Genomic DNA, 20841 nt, shown 5'->3' with positions numbered 1-20841 from the left:
TTTAAATTATACATATAACACTAAATTATTATTACATATTTATATGTATATATATGATTATATCTTTTATTATAATAAAAAATAAATACTTTTCGATTATCATACGGTGTATGTTATAAAATAATCACTAAAATTATATGTACATATATTAAGTTACAATGTGTTTCAAAAATTTATAAGAGTGAACTTCAACGAATATTTAAATATATCTATAAAGTTAACTAACTTTAGGTATTCCTTTTATTTCTATGAAACTAATAAATGTAGCCTTAATTATTATTTTTATGTCTGCTACTCAATGAATAAACAATGTATATTTTTATATTTAATGACAATATATTTTTTCCTTTTTATTTGTCTATACAAATTTTATACTCACATTACTTTATATATATTAAATACATATTTATATTTACTTTGAATATTATTTACGTTTTAAATCTTAACTTACATTATAAGAAATATATATTAATGTATATTAAATATATTAAATATATATTAATATATTTTACAGGTTAGTATAACGCCATATTGCTTCTATCCATAGTCTGATTGGTCCGCACAGGTGAGCATTGAACTGAATGAAATTCATCGAACATTGTTTTGCACTAGTATAATCGGCCGCTTAACAGCAGCCGGAGAATAAAACAACCCAAATGTAATCCAATACTCACGATTCAAAATCTCGCTACAATATGATTGACACCCTCCTGCAATTGTTGCAACCAGCAACTCTACTCATCGAATGAATCGTAGATAGAGACAACATGGCGTCAAAGTAAGATGCCAAATAAGCTAAAAACGCTCAACTTTACATACTTCATAAAAGATATAACTTAGAAAGAGCGAAGCTGGCGCCCCGCTCGGGGTAGCCACCCACATGCTATATTTATTTTTATTTTATTTTTTTTTCTTCACCAACAAGATATAACACTTTACCAAATGTCCATAAGGACAAATTGTAAAATAACCAAAATAAAATAAAAGAAAAAAAACTTTACATACTTTTGAACTGCTGGATTCCTAAAGTTATGACTTTCATTTTTTTGCTTCAACGCATTGGAAACTGTTAAATTATAATAAAAAAAGCAAAAGTTTTATGTTCGTTAAACCGAAGTTCAGCCATCAAATGCGCTAAAAAAAAACTCGACTGACAATATAAGTAGACTTACAGAGAAAATTTCCTTTCTGCCTTAAGTTATTAACTTATATGGATAATCATTTTGTTGAGAATTTGTTATATAATATCCTCCTCCAATGCAAACAGTTATGCTCTTTACCTAAAATGACTCCTATTCATTATTTTTAATATGGTTCAATGCAGATTTTCTTCTATCGATAACACTCATTTTTTTGCATCTTGAATTATGTTCACGTTTTATTCCGATAAATGTGTTAACTACATAAATAACTATGAGAAATGATCCTGAAGCTCCTTTGAATATGATACCTATTATAGTTATGTAAATGCAAACATTGCAAACATTTTATAACGCAGTTGCTAAAATTTTCCTGAAAATATATGTAATCCATTATATATTTTTTATTATTTATTTTTGTTGGTCAACTGTTTGACAATCATGAATTATATTATAATATACAAAATGTTAGAAAAGAATGTCCTAAGATTATGTAATCTTAGTATCTATTAAGAGAAATAAAAAGTTTCTAATTAACATATTTAAGTCTTAAACTCAGTTTTTTTTTGTCATATCAAGCTTTATGTTTATGACATTTTTCAATCGAAAAGTAGAGATAAAAGAGAGTATAATTGTCAAAATAAAAGTTTAGAAGCATGATAATAAGCATCATACAGTTTTTCATATGCACATCTTAATAAGAAGGGATAATTTCAACTTAGTTCATACTGATTGCAATGAAATTTAGGAATGATAATAGGCTTTCATATAAAATAAACATATCTATAATTTTAGTCACAAATAATGAACTAATTATAAAAAATACATAATGCATTTTAAGTTTGAACAAACCATATGTTGCTGCATTCAAGTATTACAACAGATCATTAACAGTAATTGTGACATAACGACAATCATACAGGATTTGGAACTTTTGTGTCTCAGGTTTGTATTCAGATAGAACTTCTTTTTCAGAATAATTACATCATATGTTATAATTATGGAAATCTGAATTATTTTATACATATTTTGTTATAAATTATTTTGCATCTCTTATTAGTAAAGCAGTTTCACATAAAAATAATATATACTTACATATTATAATTTAAGGTAAAATATAATTCATTTTATTAATGTAAAGTTATTTAATTACTTTAAGAATGATTTACATATTAAACTAAATACATACCATAAATAAAATAAAATTAAATTACATAAATGTATAAATTGAATATAGCATGTAATATAAAAATATTTACACATGTAATTTAAAGTATACAGGATAGGTAATATAATGTTATTCTAACAATACACTTGTACAGGCTGCACATACAAACAGATGAAATTTATCAAAAAAGCAATCGAAACATAAATTTATATAACCATGAACATTTCGCAAAAGAAAACTATTCACGTGAACTATTATAACTACATGTATATATGCGGGGAAGTTGGTGTTATACAAATTTTATCATCTGTTTATATACAAATGCTTGTAGTTGATCATATATTAATGAATGTATTTTTATAATGTCATTCCAAATACTCAGGCTTCGGTTTTCTCAAAGAGCCCCCGCACACAGTTTTATCACTTACAAATTTCCTCTCTGCTTGCAATTTACATCTCAAAATATCATAAAATCATCTGCTACGACTATCGACCTACGACTTGTACGAGGTAACCTGTGGCTGTGGCTTACGCCGGTTTGAAGATCACTGTGCTCCCCGCTGCTCGAACTGTTCTACTTTTGTTCATGTAAGGAGGTTTGCTCGTGCACAGGGATATTTTGTCAATAACTGAACAACCAAGTCGAAAACGCAGTCTTTCTATTTTTAACTTTTATCTTAGTCTGGCTTCAAAAATCATCCTTTAAATTTATTTGCACCTGTAGTCGAACACCCCGTATGTATGATACTATATAGTATATTAAGTACATATCCATAAAAAAGTTACATTATATAATTGAATATGTAATTTATGTAATGTCATGAAATATAAATTAAAATGAATTAGAATTAATTAGAAATTTTCTTTGTAATGATCGATATAAAAAGTATTACTTAAAGTTTTTATTCAGCTTGCGAGAAGTTAATCTATCTCATTCATGTCCTAGCAAGGTATTTAAATTACATTAGCTTAATCTATTTACAATTTACATCTATGATACGAGGCAGCATATTAAGTATTAGTATTAGTAATTACTAATTATAATTTATTCTAAATTACATTAAATTATTTTTTAATGTTTTTTCGAAAGATAATTTCTTAAATATATCTTTTCAAAATACGAAATATAAGAAATAGAATGAAATTATATAAATTTCTACAACTTATTTCTTTTTATTTAAATTATGTTAAATATTGAAATGATGGGATGGGATGATGGGATTAATATTCCAATTAGTAAACTTATATCTTTTTAATCCATTGCTTCCTTAATCTATTTTTCTATAAAAACATTATACTTTTTTTGAAATTATGAATCCATTCAAAATTATTAAATCACTGATCCATATACATATGTAAATCATCTTAAATCTTATTGTTAATGACTAGGATGCCCTAGATTCTTATTATTAATGTCTTTTATAATGTTTAAAAACTTTATTTTCTATCGGAGTGTGCGCACAATTTACCCGAACACGGATTCCTCAAGTTGTGCATGTCCTCGTGTCTTTCTAATGTTCTATCAATTTTAATATCTCTAAAACGGGATAAAATAAATCTATTCTTATATATTATTGATTAGTATTTGGTAGAAAAAATTAGACAATAGACATTTGATAAAATGTCTCAAGACTACATTCACGCGTGCGAAAGGGCGGAATTGTTAGGATTGCCGATACCCAGCGAAGAAGAATGGAAAGAGACCCAAAGAATAGAAGCCGAGAATATTAATAATGATAAAGATGAAGTGATCGAAGTAATTATAATTTTATCTTTTATTAAACAAAAATCAAATTAATGTACCTTTTTATGCATTATAAGTACAGTGTTAATGAGTTCTAATTTCTACTACTGTAAATTTAATGTTAATAAGTTTCTTTTTAGCCTCTATGTTTTTCTTATTTGGAATGTAATTAATTAAAACAAAGTTCTTACACAAATTTCAAATTAATAATTTGACAATATATTATCAGTTTAATATAATTTATAGAATCTGGATTCTTCTAATGAAGCTGCGCATCGAATAGGTGGTGGATTAGATGAATTAAATAGTATTCTCAGTGCTACGCAGAAGAAGATTAACAGATTCAAGGTTAAAACATTTCCTAACATCTTGAACTAGTTTATTATTATATAAATTATATTATATAAACTAACTTTATAACATGAAAGTATTTTACAGACTGTTTGTGGCAGTTTGGGTACTTTATTGAAAGTAAGAGTTGGATCCAAAAACAACACCCCAAATCATAAATTCATTGAACGAAACCATAATGAGACAAAAGATATTGGTTCTGAAACATCTATGAGTGAAGAAAACTTGATAGTAGAATTATCCAATGACAAGAAACACATAGAAAACACAGAAACTAACGCAGTAATGCCAAAAACAATCAATCTCAATGAAAAGATGGGATCTCATTTGGATAAGTTAGACTCTCTCATCACTAAAGCAGAAAGTGCTCAGTACAGCATGCAGTATCAAACAAAACAGATGAAGAAATTCTTGAAGTAATTCTTCACAGGCAAAAGTAGTATTCTATTCTAATATTATCAGGTCTCTTTCAAACTTACTCATTATTCATAGTACCATGCTTGAAAAACCATACAAGTTCAAATCTGTATTGTGTTATGTATGGTAAAGATAGACATAGATAATAGACCGATAAATATACAAAGATCACTAAATTACTATAACATTTATCAAATATATATATACAAATGAGTAATGGACATTTTACATTCTGAGAAAACAAATATTTATTTTGCTTGACTGCTTATTACACTCTAACTGCATATCAATGTGCTATGTATATATATTTATTATACATATGTATATTTAATATGTATTTAATATTATATGCATTATAATATATATTTAATATACATATGTCCATACAGAAGCATTATTGCTTTTTTAAAATCTTAAGACACACTGAATAAAATGAAGTAATAATATTAAGGTGACTGGATAAAACTTGTTCTTCCTAATATTTTCATTACATCGTATTCATGTGATCTATTCTCATAATACAATGGCAATTAAATTTTTTTTACAAACATGAAACACAAACAATTTATCAATATTCAAGCAGTTATAAGTTAAAATTGATTCTTCCTATGAAAGAAATATTAAAACAATCAGTGTTAATATTAGCTATCAAATGGATAGTATATTTGTATGTATTTTTCGTTAATAATTTTATTATAAATTGATATAATTATAATTGCAGTTATTGCATTGTAAACATAACTAATTATAGTATAGTATGCTTATTTAGCTAATTTTAAATTTTAGATATAATATTCTTTCTGTTTTTTCTAATTATATGTTACAAATTATAATTTTTCATTAATTTATATCGTAAATCTCAATAAGTAAAGTGAAATTTATTTCCTGCTGCATGTTGTACTTAAATTTATTCAAATTGATAATATATTTATCTTAAAATATTTAAATTTTGTATGAAGATTACTTTAGAAACAGCTCAGATTTCACAATATTGTGAGTATTTCACAATATAGTTAAGATAATTATATACATTATATTATTTACTTATGTTACATCAAAGTGAACATATATCTAATATCAAAAATGTTATATCTTGTTGTTAATTGACTTTAAAAATGCATAATATTTAATATCTATTTTGTTAACTGAGTATATTTTAGGCAAAAATATTAATTTTAAGCAAAAGTGAACAATTCTTCCTAATATCAACAATAAAAGAATTCACAGAAAAATTAATAACCTTATAAAATGCAACTGTTACAAATAATTTACTATTGTTATAAAGATGTTGCAGTACCTGAGATCAGGTATTAGACAATATTAACGTGCCATGTACATACAATAATGTGAGTACATATTATATACGTACATAGTATGGGTTGTTAAAAAACGGTGAATTTTCTTTTCTATCTAGCTATTATTATAAAAGTAAAACTTTTATTATTATATTTATTTAGAAAATAAAATTTTCTAAATAGAGTTGATGTTTAATAGTATTTAACTGCATTGAAACAAAAAAATTATATTTTTACATCGAAGCGTGATGTCGATTACTAGCAACTTACGAAATACAAGAAATTAAGTGCGAGAAACAGGTGTTATATAGTAAATTTATGAAAATGTATGTTTCATACGGTAATTTTTGTGTTCGTAATTTTTATTTAAAATTTATTTGTATGAATAACAAAAAAAATTAATGTAACAGATAATCAGTTTTATTCTTGTAACATAACTGTATTTGAATGAATAAACTGATATCTAAAATGGTATGTGTTAATCTTTATCTATTTTGTATTGGAATAATTAAATAACTTTTTAGGAATACATACATAATAAAAAGTCTGCTTGCAATGAGCAATGTTCGTAGTTTGAAAAATATGTAACTGCATAGACTTTAATCTCGTTTTTATGTCAGTAAAACTGCCTCATAGAGAAGTTCTGTTAATATCGACGTTCCTGCAGGTAATAGACATTAATTTTCATCTAACTATTGTGAAATAATTCTAAAAATAACGAAAAGGCTTATAAAGATAATAGTTTTCAAAATGTTAAAATCATTCGATTAGTCGAAATACTGAAAATCAATTGATAACATCATATCAAATTATGCGAATGAGTTCAAAAAATGTACCTTGACGTTCACTTGAACTCAACGATCATTCAAACCAAAAAAAGTCATATAACCAAAAAATAAAAGAAGAAGTATTGTATTTTATCATACATTTGCTACTTATGATTGCAAAGTTTATCAAAATAACTATACTAATTTTAAAGTAAATAGATATCAATAAACATATAATAACTTATCTCCTCGCATTTGAAAGCGTGGTGAATTAAAATCAGGATTAGAAATTTAATTTTAAATATGTCATATTCTGAGAGTTACATAAAAGACAAATTAATCAAAGAATTAAACGCTTCACACGTGGTATGTATTTTGTATGATTCATCATATTTGCGTATATATTCTTTATTTCGCTCTACTGTTTTCATTCTAACCTTAAATTTTCCATATAAACCTAGGTAGCTAAATGTTATTTCTGAAATATATTTCTTAATCAAGAGCATGTTTGCAAATATAAGCTGTTGAAGCTTACTCAACATATATGATGCAAGAAAATACACAGATCTTGTTAATCTCACTATTTGCTCTCCTTTTGAGATGGTGTGTTACATATCATTCCTACAGCGGTGAAGGAAAGCCTCCAATGTTTGGAGACTATGAAGCCCAACGGCATTGGCAAGAAATAACGTTAAATGTGCCAATTGAGAAATGGTACATAAATACAACAAATAATAATTTACAGTATTGGGGATTAGACTATCCACCATTAACGGCTTATCATAGTTTAGTGATGGGCTATGTTGCCAATATGATTAATTCTTCTTACATAAAGTTGCACGAATCTAGAGGTTTCTCATCTGAAAGTCATAAATATTTTATGAGAATCAGTGTTATTTGTGTAGATATTTTGATTTATATTCCATCAATAATATATTTTATATTAACTAATCAAGTATCTGAAAACTTTGAAAAAGTAGAAATGTCTATATTTGGTCTGAAAAGAAAACATATTAATCTTTTGCTTATATTAATATATCCGGGTTTAATATTAATAGATCATGGACATTTTCAATATAATTCGTTTTCATTAGGACTGTTCATTAGTGCTGTTACAGCTATACTTCAAAATTCGTTTATTATTGGGTCGATCTTATTTGTTGCAGCACTAAACTATAAGCAAATGGAACTTTATCACGCATTGCCAATTTTCTTTTACATACTTGGAAAATATTCACCTATGAAAAAACGGTTTAGGTTGTTTAATTTAGTAATGATCTTCTGTATATCAATTACAGTACTTTCTACATTTTTTATCATATGGTTACCTTTCATTAAAAGTTGGGAAACGTTTGTAAGTGTTGTTCTTCGATTATTTCCAGTTTCTAGAGGTGTATTCGAAGATAAAGTTGCTAATATTTGGTGCACAATCAATGTAATTTTTAAATTACGTAATAATTTTGCAAACAAGGAATTAGCCAAAATTTGTTTAATGTTAACTACATTTGCAGTTTCACCGAGTTGCATAAATCTATACTTAAATCCACAGAAAGAGAAGTTTGTTATTTCTCTTATTAACTGTGCATTAGCATTTTTCCTGTTTTCGTTTCAAGTTCATGAAAAATCAATTCTACTTGTTGCAATTCCAGTTTTATTGTATTTTCAAAGCAATTTATTTCCTTGTTTTTGGTTTTTAATAATTTCACACTTTAGTATGTTACCATTATTTATAAAAGATGGTTTGTACATGGTATATTGGTCTACATTAATCTTTTATTTCATTTTTGTTTTATGGGCATATTCTGATGTGTTCGATTACAGCGAATTGTTGAGTAATATTAACTTAAAAAAGAATGTGCTTATAACCAATCAAATTAAAGCAAAGCTAAAAAACAATGAGAATAAATCAATATTTATCAAATTAAAAAGAGATATGATACGTTATAAGAATATTTTTGTTGTTGTAAGTTCTACTCTATCTTTTTGGAAAATAATTCTGTTTTATTGTTCGATTCTAGGAATAATAATGCTTTCTCTTATTAGTGGTTTTTTGAAACCTCCAAAGAGGTATCCAGATCTTTTTGCATTATTAGTTTCTGTCTATTCCTGTGGACACTTTATTGCTTTCTATTTATACTTTAATTACAAACAATTTGTATGTGAAAAATATTAAAAATTGAAATAAATCAGAAAAACAACTTAATTTATGTTATATTATTACCATACTCCTTATTAAATTATTTTAATAAATTATTAAAAACTAATTATTTTTCTTTTTCAATATAATTAAACAATTTAAGATAATATTTCAGAAGAATATTGCGTTATGATGTATTTACAAAATGTGTTGCAGCCACATGCTTAAACTGTTCGCGATTATTTAATATTTACGCCGATAAAAATATTGTTTATATGTATCATCACCTTTACTGAAGCATTAGATAATCGCATTCTTTTATGAGTTATCTGCACTGATAAATACCAAAGAAATGCATTTTTTTGCATTTTATACAATACTTTACGGAAATTTGAACTTTGCTCTATTACTGTATTCTACTTTTCTGAATTAGCATAACAATAATGTTATGAATACAAATCTAACTCTTTGTGTTTGGTAACTTTGTACCAATATACTTATATCGTTACAGGGAAAAGAGTTGATTGACTTTAGAATAATTAATAATAAGAAACACAAATTTATGTAATTTATCCGTTAACGGATATCAATAATATTTTTATAATACAAATCTAATTTTATTTTCTAAAAATTATTTGTATTGAAAGTAAATATTTACATATATCATTTAACATAAATTTTATGTTAGGAAGATCATAAAGTTTCCGATAATATTAGAAATATTTAGTTTGTTTTGTTACTATATCTATTAAATAATGTTCATATTATTTTTAAATGTTGTTACAGGAAGTCATAGATGAATCTGATGGTTGTGGTGCTAAGTTTTCCGTAACAATTGTTTCTAGTGCATTTGAAGGCAAATCTTTAATTCATCGACATAGGTACTACATTTTTAAAGTCCTAAAAAATTTAAATAATATGCAATTATTTAAATACTATATTAAAATTAATATTTCAGGTCAGTACATTCAATACTAGAAGAAGAACTTAAAACAATTCATGCATTCAAGCAAAAGACATTAACACCAGCAGAGTGGGAAAAGAAGGAAATGACAAAAAGGTATTTAATAATTAATTCAATTATGTTTGATTTTAATGTATCATCTCTAAAGTATATTATTCTATTTCCATTAATAGTTCCACGAATTAGACTTGAGAAATTTAAAATGATTCAGTTTAAAGTGTCTGCTCCTGGAAAAGTAATTCTTTTTGGAGAACATGCTGTAGTATATGGAAAAACAGCTGTTGCTGCCAGTGTAGATTTACGTACAGTTCTAAATTTTGCTGAATTACCTGAAACAGAACAAATTGTTAAGATATGTTTTCCTAAAGTAAATTTATTTATTAACGTACCTCTACAGCAAATACAAAATTTCTTTTTTATTAACAAAGACGTGGAACATGTAGAAAATTATGAAGCATTTTATAACAAAGTAAAAGAATTTGTTTCCATTATTAGTTATGGAAATCTACAACAAAGGTTAAGCCTGGAAGCATTCTTTTATCTTTTTATTTATATTACGCAAAAGGAAGAGATCGAAGTGAAACCATTTCAAGTTCACTTAAATACAGAATTGGGAATTGGTTCTGGACTTGGTAGTTCTAGTTCCTTTGCAGTTTGTCTCGCTGCGTGTTTTTTACATTGGTCACGTTTACAAAAAAATGTTTATAAAATATTAGATTTTTCTATCTTGGATACTATTTCGAAGTATGCTCTAAATTGTGAAAAAATTATGCATGGAAACCCCTCTGGAATAGACAATTCTGTCTGTACATATGGGTCAATAATAGAATTCAAGAAGGATGATTATGTAAAGCCAATAAGTAACGTACATGCTCTAAAAATTTTACTGGTAGACACAAGAGTAAATAGAAGCACAAGGGTTTTAGTCGAAAGACTATTAGAACTGAAACATAGATACCCAGTTATTATTGATCTGATTATGAGTTCTATAGACAATATATCCAAAGAAGTAATTAAAATTATTGAAAAACTGAAAACAGTTTCTACTGACGATGAATATTTTCTTGAAGGGTACAGACAATTAATGGTAAGTATTTTATTAAAATATAATATATTGCTAGTAATTATTATAATAATTACTAATTCAAGTAGGGTAAAATACTTCTAAAAGCAATTTATAGAAAATCTTGTATAATAAGAATAACTAGTAATATTTCAGTCACAGAGTTAAAAGATTAGTTTGTTATTTGGAAAAATAACATTTGTCTGGTCAAGTGATTAACAATATGTTAAAATGTTATTGGTCATTACTTTCTATATCTATGAATGTATTCAAATCTTCTTACAACTTATCATATATTATTACAGATACTTATTAATATGAATCAAGGACTGCTAGCCACATGTCAAGTTTCTCATCCATCTTTAGACAGAATTTGTGCAGAAGCACAAAATTATGCTTTGGCAGCAAAGCTTACAGGTGCTGGCGGTGGTGGACATGCATACATTCTCTTATTACCAGATACACAACCAGAAACTATTGCAAGTATTTCACGAAAATTAATTGCAGATGGATTTACTGTCAAGTTAACGACTTTGGGAGGTCCTGGGGTACAAATTAATTAGTAATTTTGTTATAAATATTGCATACATTAATGCAAATAAACTTATTTTTGTCCTGAATATTTTCAATGTGATATAAATTTTATTTATAATTATAAAGAGTACTTGTAATTTTTACACAAAATGTAAATTACAGTTTTAGTAGCAATACATGTTAATGGTCATCTCATTAGTATCTTTTTTATTTCTAACTATATTCATTTTTCCTTTTTCATTTATCATGGTAGTATAATTGTCTTATTTCTATCATAATGTTAAAATTATTTATTGATGTATAGAGAAGAATATTCTATTTAAGAAATTATAGATGACCTTAAAATCTTTAGTTAATCGATTCCCATGGCGATAAACAATCTTTCTCATTATATGAACAGTAATTTGTTATTTAGTACTAAGGTACCTTACTCAGTTGCGTCAGTTGCTTTGTAAGCTCCCACAGTTTTATACCAATTTGAAAAACTTACCGTTCGCAATGAACAAAAAGAATGGTATTGGAGAGTTTTATTTAGATGATCTGTCAGATTGTCCTGACAGTTATTCAAGAAGTAATAGTAGTAACGAAAGTGATGGCAGTGATATAATTATTCGGAAGCGAGGTTCTGTATTACCACTAAGATATAGTAATTCAGAAGACGATGAGATAACTAACGTCGAAGACCATAACTATTTCTCATTTGAACTAAAAACCGTTGTAATAGATAAAATAAATATAATTTAGTATTAATATCATGAAAACAAAAGATTTTGTTCAATTTAATTATCCTATAATAGCAGGAAGCAGCCAATTTTATCTGAGCATACGAAAAGCACAGATACACCCGCCCGACAGTTTAAACCGAAACAGAGCCAGCGCCAGGGAGAATCTGTGCCTGAGCTGCCGATCGGACGTGCGTATGCTGTTGAACCGCTAGCGGTCAGTGAAGTGTTAATTAGATGGAACATCCTGTATATTATACAGTACAATTTTATATATTTGTAATATAAAACTAAGAAATGATATATATATGTTAATTATTTATTTACATAATTTATAACATAAAGAATAAAATTTTTCATATTTAACCGTTTGAATTCCAGGCATCTTTGAAGAAACAAGGTTAAAAAGTCCCGAACAGCGCGATAGCGCTTGTTTTAACCGATTGCAAAGAGAAACAGGCGGCGCTATTAGTTTATAAATATTTCAAGTTTTGTTCAATAAAAATTTATTGAGAAGATAATGAAATACAAAGTACCGTGAATTGTCCGTAGCGTTCAGATGTACTGGAACTTTTTGATACAAAATCTAAACAGCGCGATCACACTGCTTGGGAGTCAAACGGTTAAAATAATATGAAAATTGAAGTTTAATGATGAAGAATTAAATAAAAATTACACAATTGCAAAGAGAAAGTAAAATAATTTCTAAATACAAGCATTTAGGATAGAATACATTAAAAATTTTATAAATCGATTCATAATTCTTTATGAAGAAAATTGTACTTTTATCTGCAGAGAAAGCAAAAAGTCAATTTTGATATTAATAAAGCCTTATTTACACAAGATATATGATTTAGTGAATTTTTATTTATGTTGCTATATTTTTAAAAATATCATCAATTATTTGAGTCTCTACATATCGCAACATAATCCGAAATGAAAATGTTTAATCTCTTTTATATCAGTTAAATATATTATTTTCTTTTTATTTTATGTTGTTAGTAAAAAATTTAATCGCTGAATCATTACTTTGTAAATTTGTATATTACAATCTTTCAATACTTCTATATTGTGAATAGATACAATGAAATTTAATTTATTACTACAATTATACAACATTTGATGTATTACGATGTGTTTGTCGCAAATTGTCTGTTAATCCTACATGATCTGTTTCAGAAATTGCTTCCTCTCTATAATTTTCTTCTAAACTATGAGTAGCATTTGATAAAAACTGCCTTTCTGCTTGTTTAGCCTCTATAATCCATTCGGTAATTTCATTCGTATACATTTTTCTTTGCAAAACTTCTCTGGTTCGAGGACGCGAGCCAATAAAAACAGTAGTTCCCTGCAACATTATTATGTAATTGCAGAATAATAAAAAACATATTTTTTGAAACTTAAAACTTACACCAACTATCAGCGAAGGTCGCAATTTTTCCAAAAGTTGAAAATCTTCTACTATATATTGCAATTCGTCCCATTTTAGTTCCACTTCTTCATGTAGCATCTTTTCCTCTGTAATGAAATGTATACAAAAGGACTAATAGAAGATTTAACAATCCCAAGAAAAGTACAAATTTGGTTAAATATAACAAAAAAAATTTAAAGAAATAGTCTATATTTCTTCCATATTTTATGTGGAATAATTAAGAATATTAATTACCATCACGTTTAGATGTTGATTTTTTATAATGTATTCTAAATCGAAAGGCCTCTAAGAAACTGGATACCACGATAGTTAAAACAATCATTGTCACCAAATAAAATATCATAAAATATATTCGTGTATACATTCCAACAGTAAATGCATATGCGTTCATTAAAATAAACCAATTATTAACAACCGTTAACTCAAAAAGGGTCATTCCACTGGCTATAAGGTTGTCAAAAGTATTAAGGTAATAATATCCTAGTGCGGTACTTTCATTGGCAGAGTATTTGTAAAAGTCTTCAACTGTTGTATTTCTGACAAATACATATTATTTAGTAGTCAATTTAAAAATATAATTTATTAAAAAAGATATTTTACTTATGTACTTACTTGCAACAATTTCGCATATTATATCCTGCAAACAATTCCATCCCAATGATTGCAAAAAAATAATATAAAACAAGCATGACTACTGCAGTGGAAGACATCAAGGGAGTTAAAATCACAAGTGTGCCAAATACGTCTCGGTATCTTTTTTTCATTTTAAACAATCTTAGCAGTCGAAGTGGTCTAAATAGAACAAAAAATGTAGCCGTAGGAAAAAGAGATAAAATACAAGCTGCAACAAGTGTCATTATAGATGTCCCTAAATCGAAAAGATTCCATCCGGAACTCAGGTATCGTCTTGTACCAAGTCCTAATACTTTTATTAGTGCTTCAGTGACGAATACTATAAAATAAAATTAGCATTAAAATAATTTTTCAAACACCTTTTATAAATATTATGTTTACTTACTTCCTCCGAAAAGAAAAGTATCCCAAGATGCAGCAAATAGAATTGTACTATGAACATTATCACCTGGCTGTAATATTCTTATTATCATAGCAATACCATTTGCAATGATTGTTATATCTAAACATTTTATAATTCAATATATGAATTGTAAATTAGTATTATAAAAATTTGTCTTCCTTTTAAACTTACACATTAAGCTTTCAAAATATGGCCATCTAATAGCTGCATGTGCTCCTGTGCATAGAATCTGCAAAGGTTGTGATGTACTGTGATACCAAGGCACAGTAGAGTATTGTAGTTCCCATTGAAGTATAATAGTATCATAAATGTTTAAAAACTCTTCAACACTTAGAACTCCACTTCCAGAAGCATTTAAATGTTGATACATTAGAACAATGTCTCTTATGTCTGTAGTGGAGTATATTATGGGATAAATTTAATTTGTCTTACCTTTCTGTTTTATAAATAAACTTTAATATATATCTGGAGGAATTTTACATACTTTTATTTGGAGCATAGTATCGCATTAATCCTTCAAATTGGCGAAATCGCATTTTATCCGGATTTTGTTTCGAAACTAATAACTTAAAGGCATGTTGACATGCTTTCCTTTTATGTAAAAACAATTTTTTAAATTTATCACGTTCAGCTGCTGTAAATGTTTCGTTAACCACCGCCAACATCAAATTCATCATTACGTACAACATTGTAGACAAATAAGATACAAAATATATCGCATACCATTTGTTTCTTGAATATGATGGCATCATTACATCTGGAAAACTAGATATTGATATTGTTACTAATATCTAAACACAATAAAATGTATCCAAATTATTAAATACTGGAAATTTAATTACAATTATACTTACTTAGCAGTAGTAAGAAGAACAAAGAGACTCACAAAACTGTCTTGTAGTGTACAAAAATTTCTATTCATTTCAGAAAACATATAGTAACCCAATACAGTATACAGTGTTATAAAAAATAAAAGCAAGCCTAACATATCCAGAATTGGTGGCAATGTCAAAAGTATTTGTCTGATAAATCTTCTAACGCCTCCAAAACATTTTGTATCTACTAAAAAAATGGGCCTTAGAGCACGTGTTACACGGAAATGCGATGATTGTCGTACTAGTACTGTCATCGCTTCTAAAAACATGATGACTAATGTGATACACTGTAAAAATAATTTATATGTATAGTCTTCACTTGTATTAAAAAATTAATTAAAGATATCTTAAATATGTAATTACAAATTGACTACAAATTATGGTAATTTCATTTCTATTATTGCTGTTACTTCTTATTAAAAAAGCTTTTTATCATATGTACTAATTATCATATTAAAAGAAACAAGACATTATTTTCTTAATTATAAATTTTTCTTAATTTTTCTAATATATCTTTGTTAAATTACAAGTTATTTTAGCAATTTTATTTTGAATCATTCTGTATTTTACAATTTTATTTTTCTTACTAGGTTCTAATTAATGATTCATTTCAATTATTCTGATCTATTCATTCTATATCAAACAAACGTTTCATAACTGTTTATTACTTTTAAACCATTGTGTAATAGATATAAATATGAATGAGTATGATACAACAACAACAACAACAACATTAACAATAATGATGATGATGATAATAACAATAACAATAATAATAATGACTCAGTAGCAGTAGAATTACTAATAAACTATACATATATCAGTTAAATCTAAATGTGTTCTCTATAAGATGTCCCAATAAAAGTATTAGTATACATAATATATTATAAATGAACAAATAATGGAATTATCAGCGTCTCGTTTTAATAAAAATGTAATCTTAAATAGTCTGCACTTGTGCTGTTGCTTATCTTCTCATTAGTACCCTCATGCTTTTTGTATCAGTCTTGTGCAAAACAACCATTTTATTGTACACTGTTCTTAGACATATTGACAAAGTAATGAAAGAAAACTGTACTTTAATCTCATAATGGTATTCAATTTGCTAATAATTACCAGATGTAAACATAAGCAATTAGGATATACAGATCATATATACCAGTAAACTCGTGTGGATTTATATGAAGTTCAATAAAATTATACTACAGACTATTAAATCTGATTCTAAAAAAGTGTTCTTTTTACCTTCAGCATTGTTCGCTTGTGTTTTAACATTGTTGACCAGCCAATCCATCTTAGTTTCAAAGCTAATTCTATACCTATAATTATCAAAGCAAAAAGTTCTATAGATCCATGCGCCCACACTGGTATCTAAAATTAAAATATATAAATAACGATTGTAATAAAATAAAAGTACTTTCTTATCAATGACTTACACCAAACATTGATACAGCTGGCTCTTCTACAACAGCTAAAGCCAAAAGTATAAGAGAAGTTAATAGATCTAATCCATAATACCAATTATTATGAACTAAGAGATAAGCTGGTAAATCTTCCGGATGCTTTGGGTGCGAATCAAACTTTTCATTATTTTTACCTTCCTATGGATATATAACATTATTGTAAGTAAATTTGAAAGCAATTATTCATAGAAGTATATATACATATAAATGTATAAATACCTCTAAAAATATTGCAGCTTCATGATAATTCATTTCCCAATGCAAATCATGATCTGTGATTGAATCATGTGACGAAAGTACTGCATTTTCAGACATGTTTTCTCTATGTACATCATCTGTTTCAAATTTATGAATGATTTGATCAGATGTTCTTACATTTTCAGTGGAGGAGTTTACATGATTTTCTGCAGAAGGATATGATAATATAGATCCATATTCTACAATAAGAAATAAATATAAAAAATAAATAATTCTATAGTGCAAAAGTAAATGATACTTTTCAGCAATAAAATAAATAATATAAAATAAATTCTTTTTATCTTTATCATGAAGAAAATCAAACATTATACTTACAATTAACTAAATTATGTATTATATATTTTTTGTAAAATTTTATATCATTGTTCTATTATAGATAATTATGTCAGAAAAATGTGTAAAATAAAATATGAGGTTTAGTTTGTTAAATATTATAAGCTAAAAGAGTAAAAGTGAAAATGACAAAAGTAACATAGTTGTGAAAAAGCGGAAATTTCATTGTAAAGAATAAATAAAAAATGAAATGAATTAAAATAGTACAATTAAAATTGATTTGACTTACTTTGACATGTTCGATGTGAAATGTCTTGCTCGAGTGATATGTTTGCATCATCGTTAAACCGTTGATAATTGCCCGAATATTCAGTGGTTTTGGGAGAAGACATTTGAGAATGCGTGACATGTCACATGCATATAGACATTTGTCGTGTGAGCACGAATTTACACCGCTATATCTAACACAATGATGTCACTACTCAGATGCTGAGCACTAACTGGATTAGTCTGAAAACTATGTATGGAGATATACGCATATTTTTGTTTGAAACATATTTTACATATTACAATATCATAACACATTGATATCATTCGATCTTCTTGTATTTGACGTTCCAGTTCGTGACGCGCATGCGCACTCGAAAAACCGAACTTAAGTGGATATTTAGACCGATAAAACCATAAAATTTAACTATTCACTTATATAACAAAGACCACTTTTCGTTTTTCATATATCTTACGAACACAAAATTGATGCATATAAGACATATTTAATTACTAAAAAATAAATATAATCTGCAATAGAAGATAAAATAAATTTAAAATTTCGAAATTTTATTGTACCTTCTATTACATTATAAATTTTATTTCATTCATCATTATAAATAAAGTTTTCAAATAAAATAAAAAAGAATCCGGGACAATTATGAACATTTATAATCAAGGTCATAAAAAATCTACCTCATGTTTCTGTATTTATTATATATTTGTATTCAAATCACAAAAGATTAAAATTTTAATCTATGTGGATATTGGCTGCTCCTGAGTCCAAACATCGCTGATAAATAGGTGAATAACATCTTTTTCTCTTTGTTTCTCTTGATAGCAGAAATCACAAATTTGTCAATCACTTTTTGATCAGCTTTCCTCTGGTCACTTGCTTTGTACTCGACCTTCTTTTTGCTGAAGATATCACCTTCTTCCTTCTTTGCGCGTTTCTCGCGTTTTCTCTTGAAATAATCGTCGCTAATGTAAGCCGGAATCTTCAAACCAGAAATGTTAATACGGGTGGAAGTCGCGATTACATAATTTTGACTAACTCTACGGAGTGGGCAAGCGTTGATCAAGAAAGGACCTATTTTAAAAAACATTTTGATATTTTAATTTATCATATTAATATTTTACTACATAATAACTTCAAATAAATCTCACCTGTAATTAAGAGTAAACCGCTCTCAAGTTGCTTTAAGAAAATAACACGTTTTCCTTTATGAGCACCAGCTAACAGGATACAAATTGTTCCTGGTTTCAAGGATGGTCTCAAATAACGATTATGCTCACTGAAACATTTTTTAGCATGGTGTACAGTTACTGGATCTGCAGTAGGATAGTTTGCACGCCTCTTCTTTAATAATACAGTACGCTTCTCTCCATTTTTGTCACCACTAATCTTCTTTTCAATAGTGACTGGTTTCTTAGGCTTAACCTATAATTACCATTAAATATTTAGAATTAAACATTTATCAAAAAGTATATACATTATATGAAACTATATTAATCTTCTTGATTACATAGTTCTTTATACCACTTCAAAATATTTAAGAAAATTGAAATTATATTATTTTGCTATCTATTTTTCTTCATTCAATTTAATATATAGTCATTATTTTATAACAATATTCGATTACAATAAACAGATTGGATAATAAATATATCTTTACTGTATAATTACTTAAAAGGTAAAAAGCATAAGGAACTTCAAATATTTCTACATATCTTAAAAAATGAAGAACTTCTAGATAAGACTTTTAAATTAACCAAACTAGTATTAACAAAAATAAATAGAATATGTGATATTGTTAGACATACAGTTTTTGGAGTTTTGGAGCCAAGAAATTTGTAGATGGCTTTCTTGTGGAACATACGGGTTCGGCTAAACCTATAAACACCATTTCCTATGTCGTAATTTCGAGGCCTAATCCGACCTTTCTTTGCACCTTTTTTAATCTCCACAGGAGCATTTTTGTTCTCCGGAGACTTCGCCTTTGATTCTTTTGTTTCCTTTGTATCAGTCATCTAGAACATAAATATAAATTCATTGTAATACAACTATTGATAGATAGCATAATAATCATGCACTTATATTTTGTTCAAATATTCATTCTAAACAATAAATTAATGCTAGCATAGTTGACAAAATTGTATATAAAGTCTCAATAGAGTTTTATTTTAATTTATTTCTATTTCGTAATCTTTTATTAAACATATCCATCATGTTTTGCAGAGGTTATGTCACGTTTTCACGTAAATCTTAAATTTTAAACAAAAAATAACCAATAATTGAGCTAAACTCTTTATAAAATATTATTTCGATTTTAAAACTAAGAAAATGAATGTTATTTCTTTTTATAAGCCAACAAAATGTTAGATTCTAACCTTTCCAAGGTAAAATTAATCAAATTTAATAATATATTTACAGAAAATATGGTATTTTTATTAAAGAAGAAGTCTAAAATGTATAAAATTTGATAAAATATATAGTTTTTCTCTTATTACAATAAAAGATTACTTGGATAATATTAGGTGCGTTGATCTAATTCCACCTTACCGTAAATCGTACGACCAAAAGAACCTACACCTATATATATTCTGTCTTCTTCTAGCAGTTATGTTGTGTCTGTCTCTGAGGCATTCATCGTTTTAGATAGTATTTAACATATGCATGTGTCACGCATGCGTAGAACGTCCTTTTTGATACCTTTCTGGCCCTCCATGTTGATTTTTATGGACTCACTCGGCGAATGCATTCCCCTAGTGAGTGACATATTCCAAACGACGGTCATATAAACGTATATACAATCGTGTTACTAAAATAGAAAAATAAATAGATCCACAGTTGCAAAAAGGTTGTAGAGAGCACCCTACGTCATTATTGTTGATTTTTCACAACTAGTCTCATCTACGATCATATAAACAGGTTT

The 20841-nt window shown here is 27.0% G+C and overlaps 5 protein-coding genes across 8 annotated transcripts; 3 read left to right on the top strand and 2 right to left on the bottom strand.

Annotated features, from left to right (window-relative positions):
• Window positions 1–3642: 3642 nt before the first annotated feature.
• Window positions 3643–6588, top strand: LOC132907342 (uncharacterized). Its single transcript, XM_060960350.1, has 3 exons — window positions 3643–4063; window positions 4298–4399; window positions 4490–6588. The coding sequence occupies exons 1-3, from the start codon at window positions 3929–3931 to the stop codon at window positions 4820–4822; spliced, it is 570 nt and encodes a 189-aa protein (XP_060816333.1). The 5' UTR covers window positions 3643–3928; the 3' UTR covers window positions 4823–6588.
• A 68-nt stretch (window positions 6589–6656) lies between these two features.
• LOC132907339 (dolichyl pyrophosphate Man9GlcNAc2 alpha-1,3-glucosyltransferase) lies at window positions 6657–9084 on the top strand. The gene is made up of 3 exons (XM_060960345.1): window positions 6657–6781; window positions 6857–7247; window positions 7343–9084. The coding sequence occupies exon 3, from the start codon at window positions 7426–7428 to the stop codon at window positions 9052–9054; it is 1629 nt and encodes a 542-aa protein (XP_060816328.1). The 5' UTR covers window positions 6657–6781; window positions 6857–7247; window positions 7343–7425; the 3' UTR covers window positions 9055–9084.
• An 887-nt stretch (window positions 9085–9971) lies between these two features.
• LOC132907340 (mevalonate kinase) lies at window positions 9972–11665 on the top strand. Its single transcript, XM_060960346.1, has 3 exons — window positions 9972–10078; window positions 10156–11069; window positions 11351–11665. The coding sequence occupies exons 2-3, from the start codon at window positions 10185–10187 to the stop codon at window positions 11606–11608; spliced, it is 1143 nt and encodes a 380-aa protein (XP_060816329.1). The 5' UTR covers window positions 9972–10078; window positions 10156–10184; the 3' UTR covers window positions 11609–11665.
• A 1661-nt stretch (window positions 11666–13326) lies between these two features.
• On the bottom strand, window positions 13327–18294 carry LOC132907337 (two pore calcium channel protein 1-like). 3 transcript variants are annotated; one of them, XM_060960337.1, is made up of 12 exons: window positions 17928–18294; window positions 17327–17544; window positions 17081–17245; window positions 16890–17015; window positions 15624–15931; window positions 15254–15534; window positions 14941–15159; window positions 14752–14868; window positions 14346–14685; window positions 13968–14269; window positions 13713–13819; window positions 13327–13649 (listed from the first exon to the last, which is right to left on the bottom strand). In XM_060960337.1, exons 1-12 carry the CDS (start codon window positions 18028–18030, stop codon window positions 13410–13412), a joined length of 2526 nt encoding a protein of 841 aa, XP_060816320.1. In that variant the 5' UTR covers window positions 18031–18294; the 3' UTR covers window positions 13327–13409. The 3 variants fall into 3 exon arrangements, with proteins under 3 accessions (XP_060816320.1, XP_060816322.1, XP_060816323.1); XM_060960339.1 differs by having other exon boundaries at window positions 17327–17511; XM_060960340.1 differs by having other exon boundaries at window positions 17327–17442.
• A 313-nt stretch (window positions 18295–18607) lies between these two features.
• On the bottom strand, window positions 18608–20550 carry LOC132907341 (large ribosomal subunit protein eL6). Of its 2 annotated transcripts, none has more exons than XM_060960348.1 (4): window positions 20469–20550; window positions 19730–19936; window positions 19073–19346; window positions 18608–18995 (listed from the first exon to the last, which is right to left on the bottom strand). In XM_060960348.1, the coding sequence occupies exons 2-4, from the start codon at window positions 19934–19936 to the stop codon at window positions 18649–18651; spliced, it is 828 nt and encodes a 275-aa protein (XP_060816331.1). In that variant the 5' UTR covers window positions 20469–20550; the 3' UTR covers window positions 18608–18648. The 2 variants fall into 2 exon arrangements, with proteins under 2 accessions (XP_060816331.1, XP_060816332.1); XM_060960349.1 differs by lacking the exon at window positions 20469–20550 and adding an exon at window positions 20297–20320.
• Window positions 20551–20841: the final 291 nt, after the last annotated feature.

This window comes from Bombus pascuorum, chromosome 5 (genome assembly GCF_905332965.1).
Source record: "Bombus pascuorum chromosome 5, iyBomPasc1.1, whole genome shotgun sequence".
Classification (NCBI taxonomy): domain Eukaryota; kingdom Metazoa; phylum Arthropoda; class Insecta; order Hymenoptera; family Apidae; genus Bombus; species Bombus pascuorum.
This window is presented reverse-complemented; position numbering and strand designations above follow the sequence as displayed.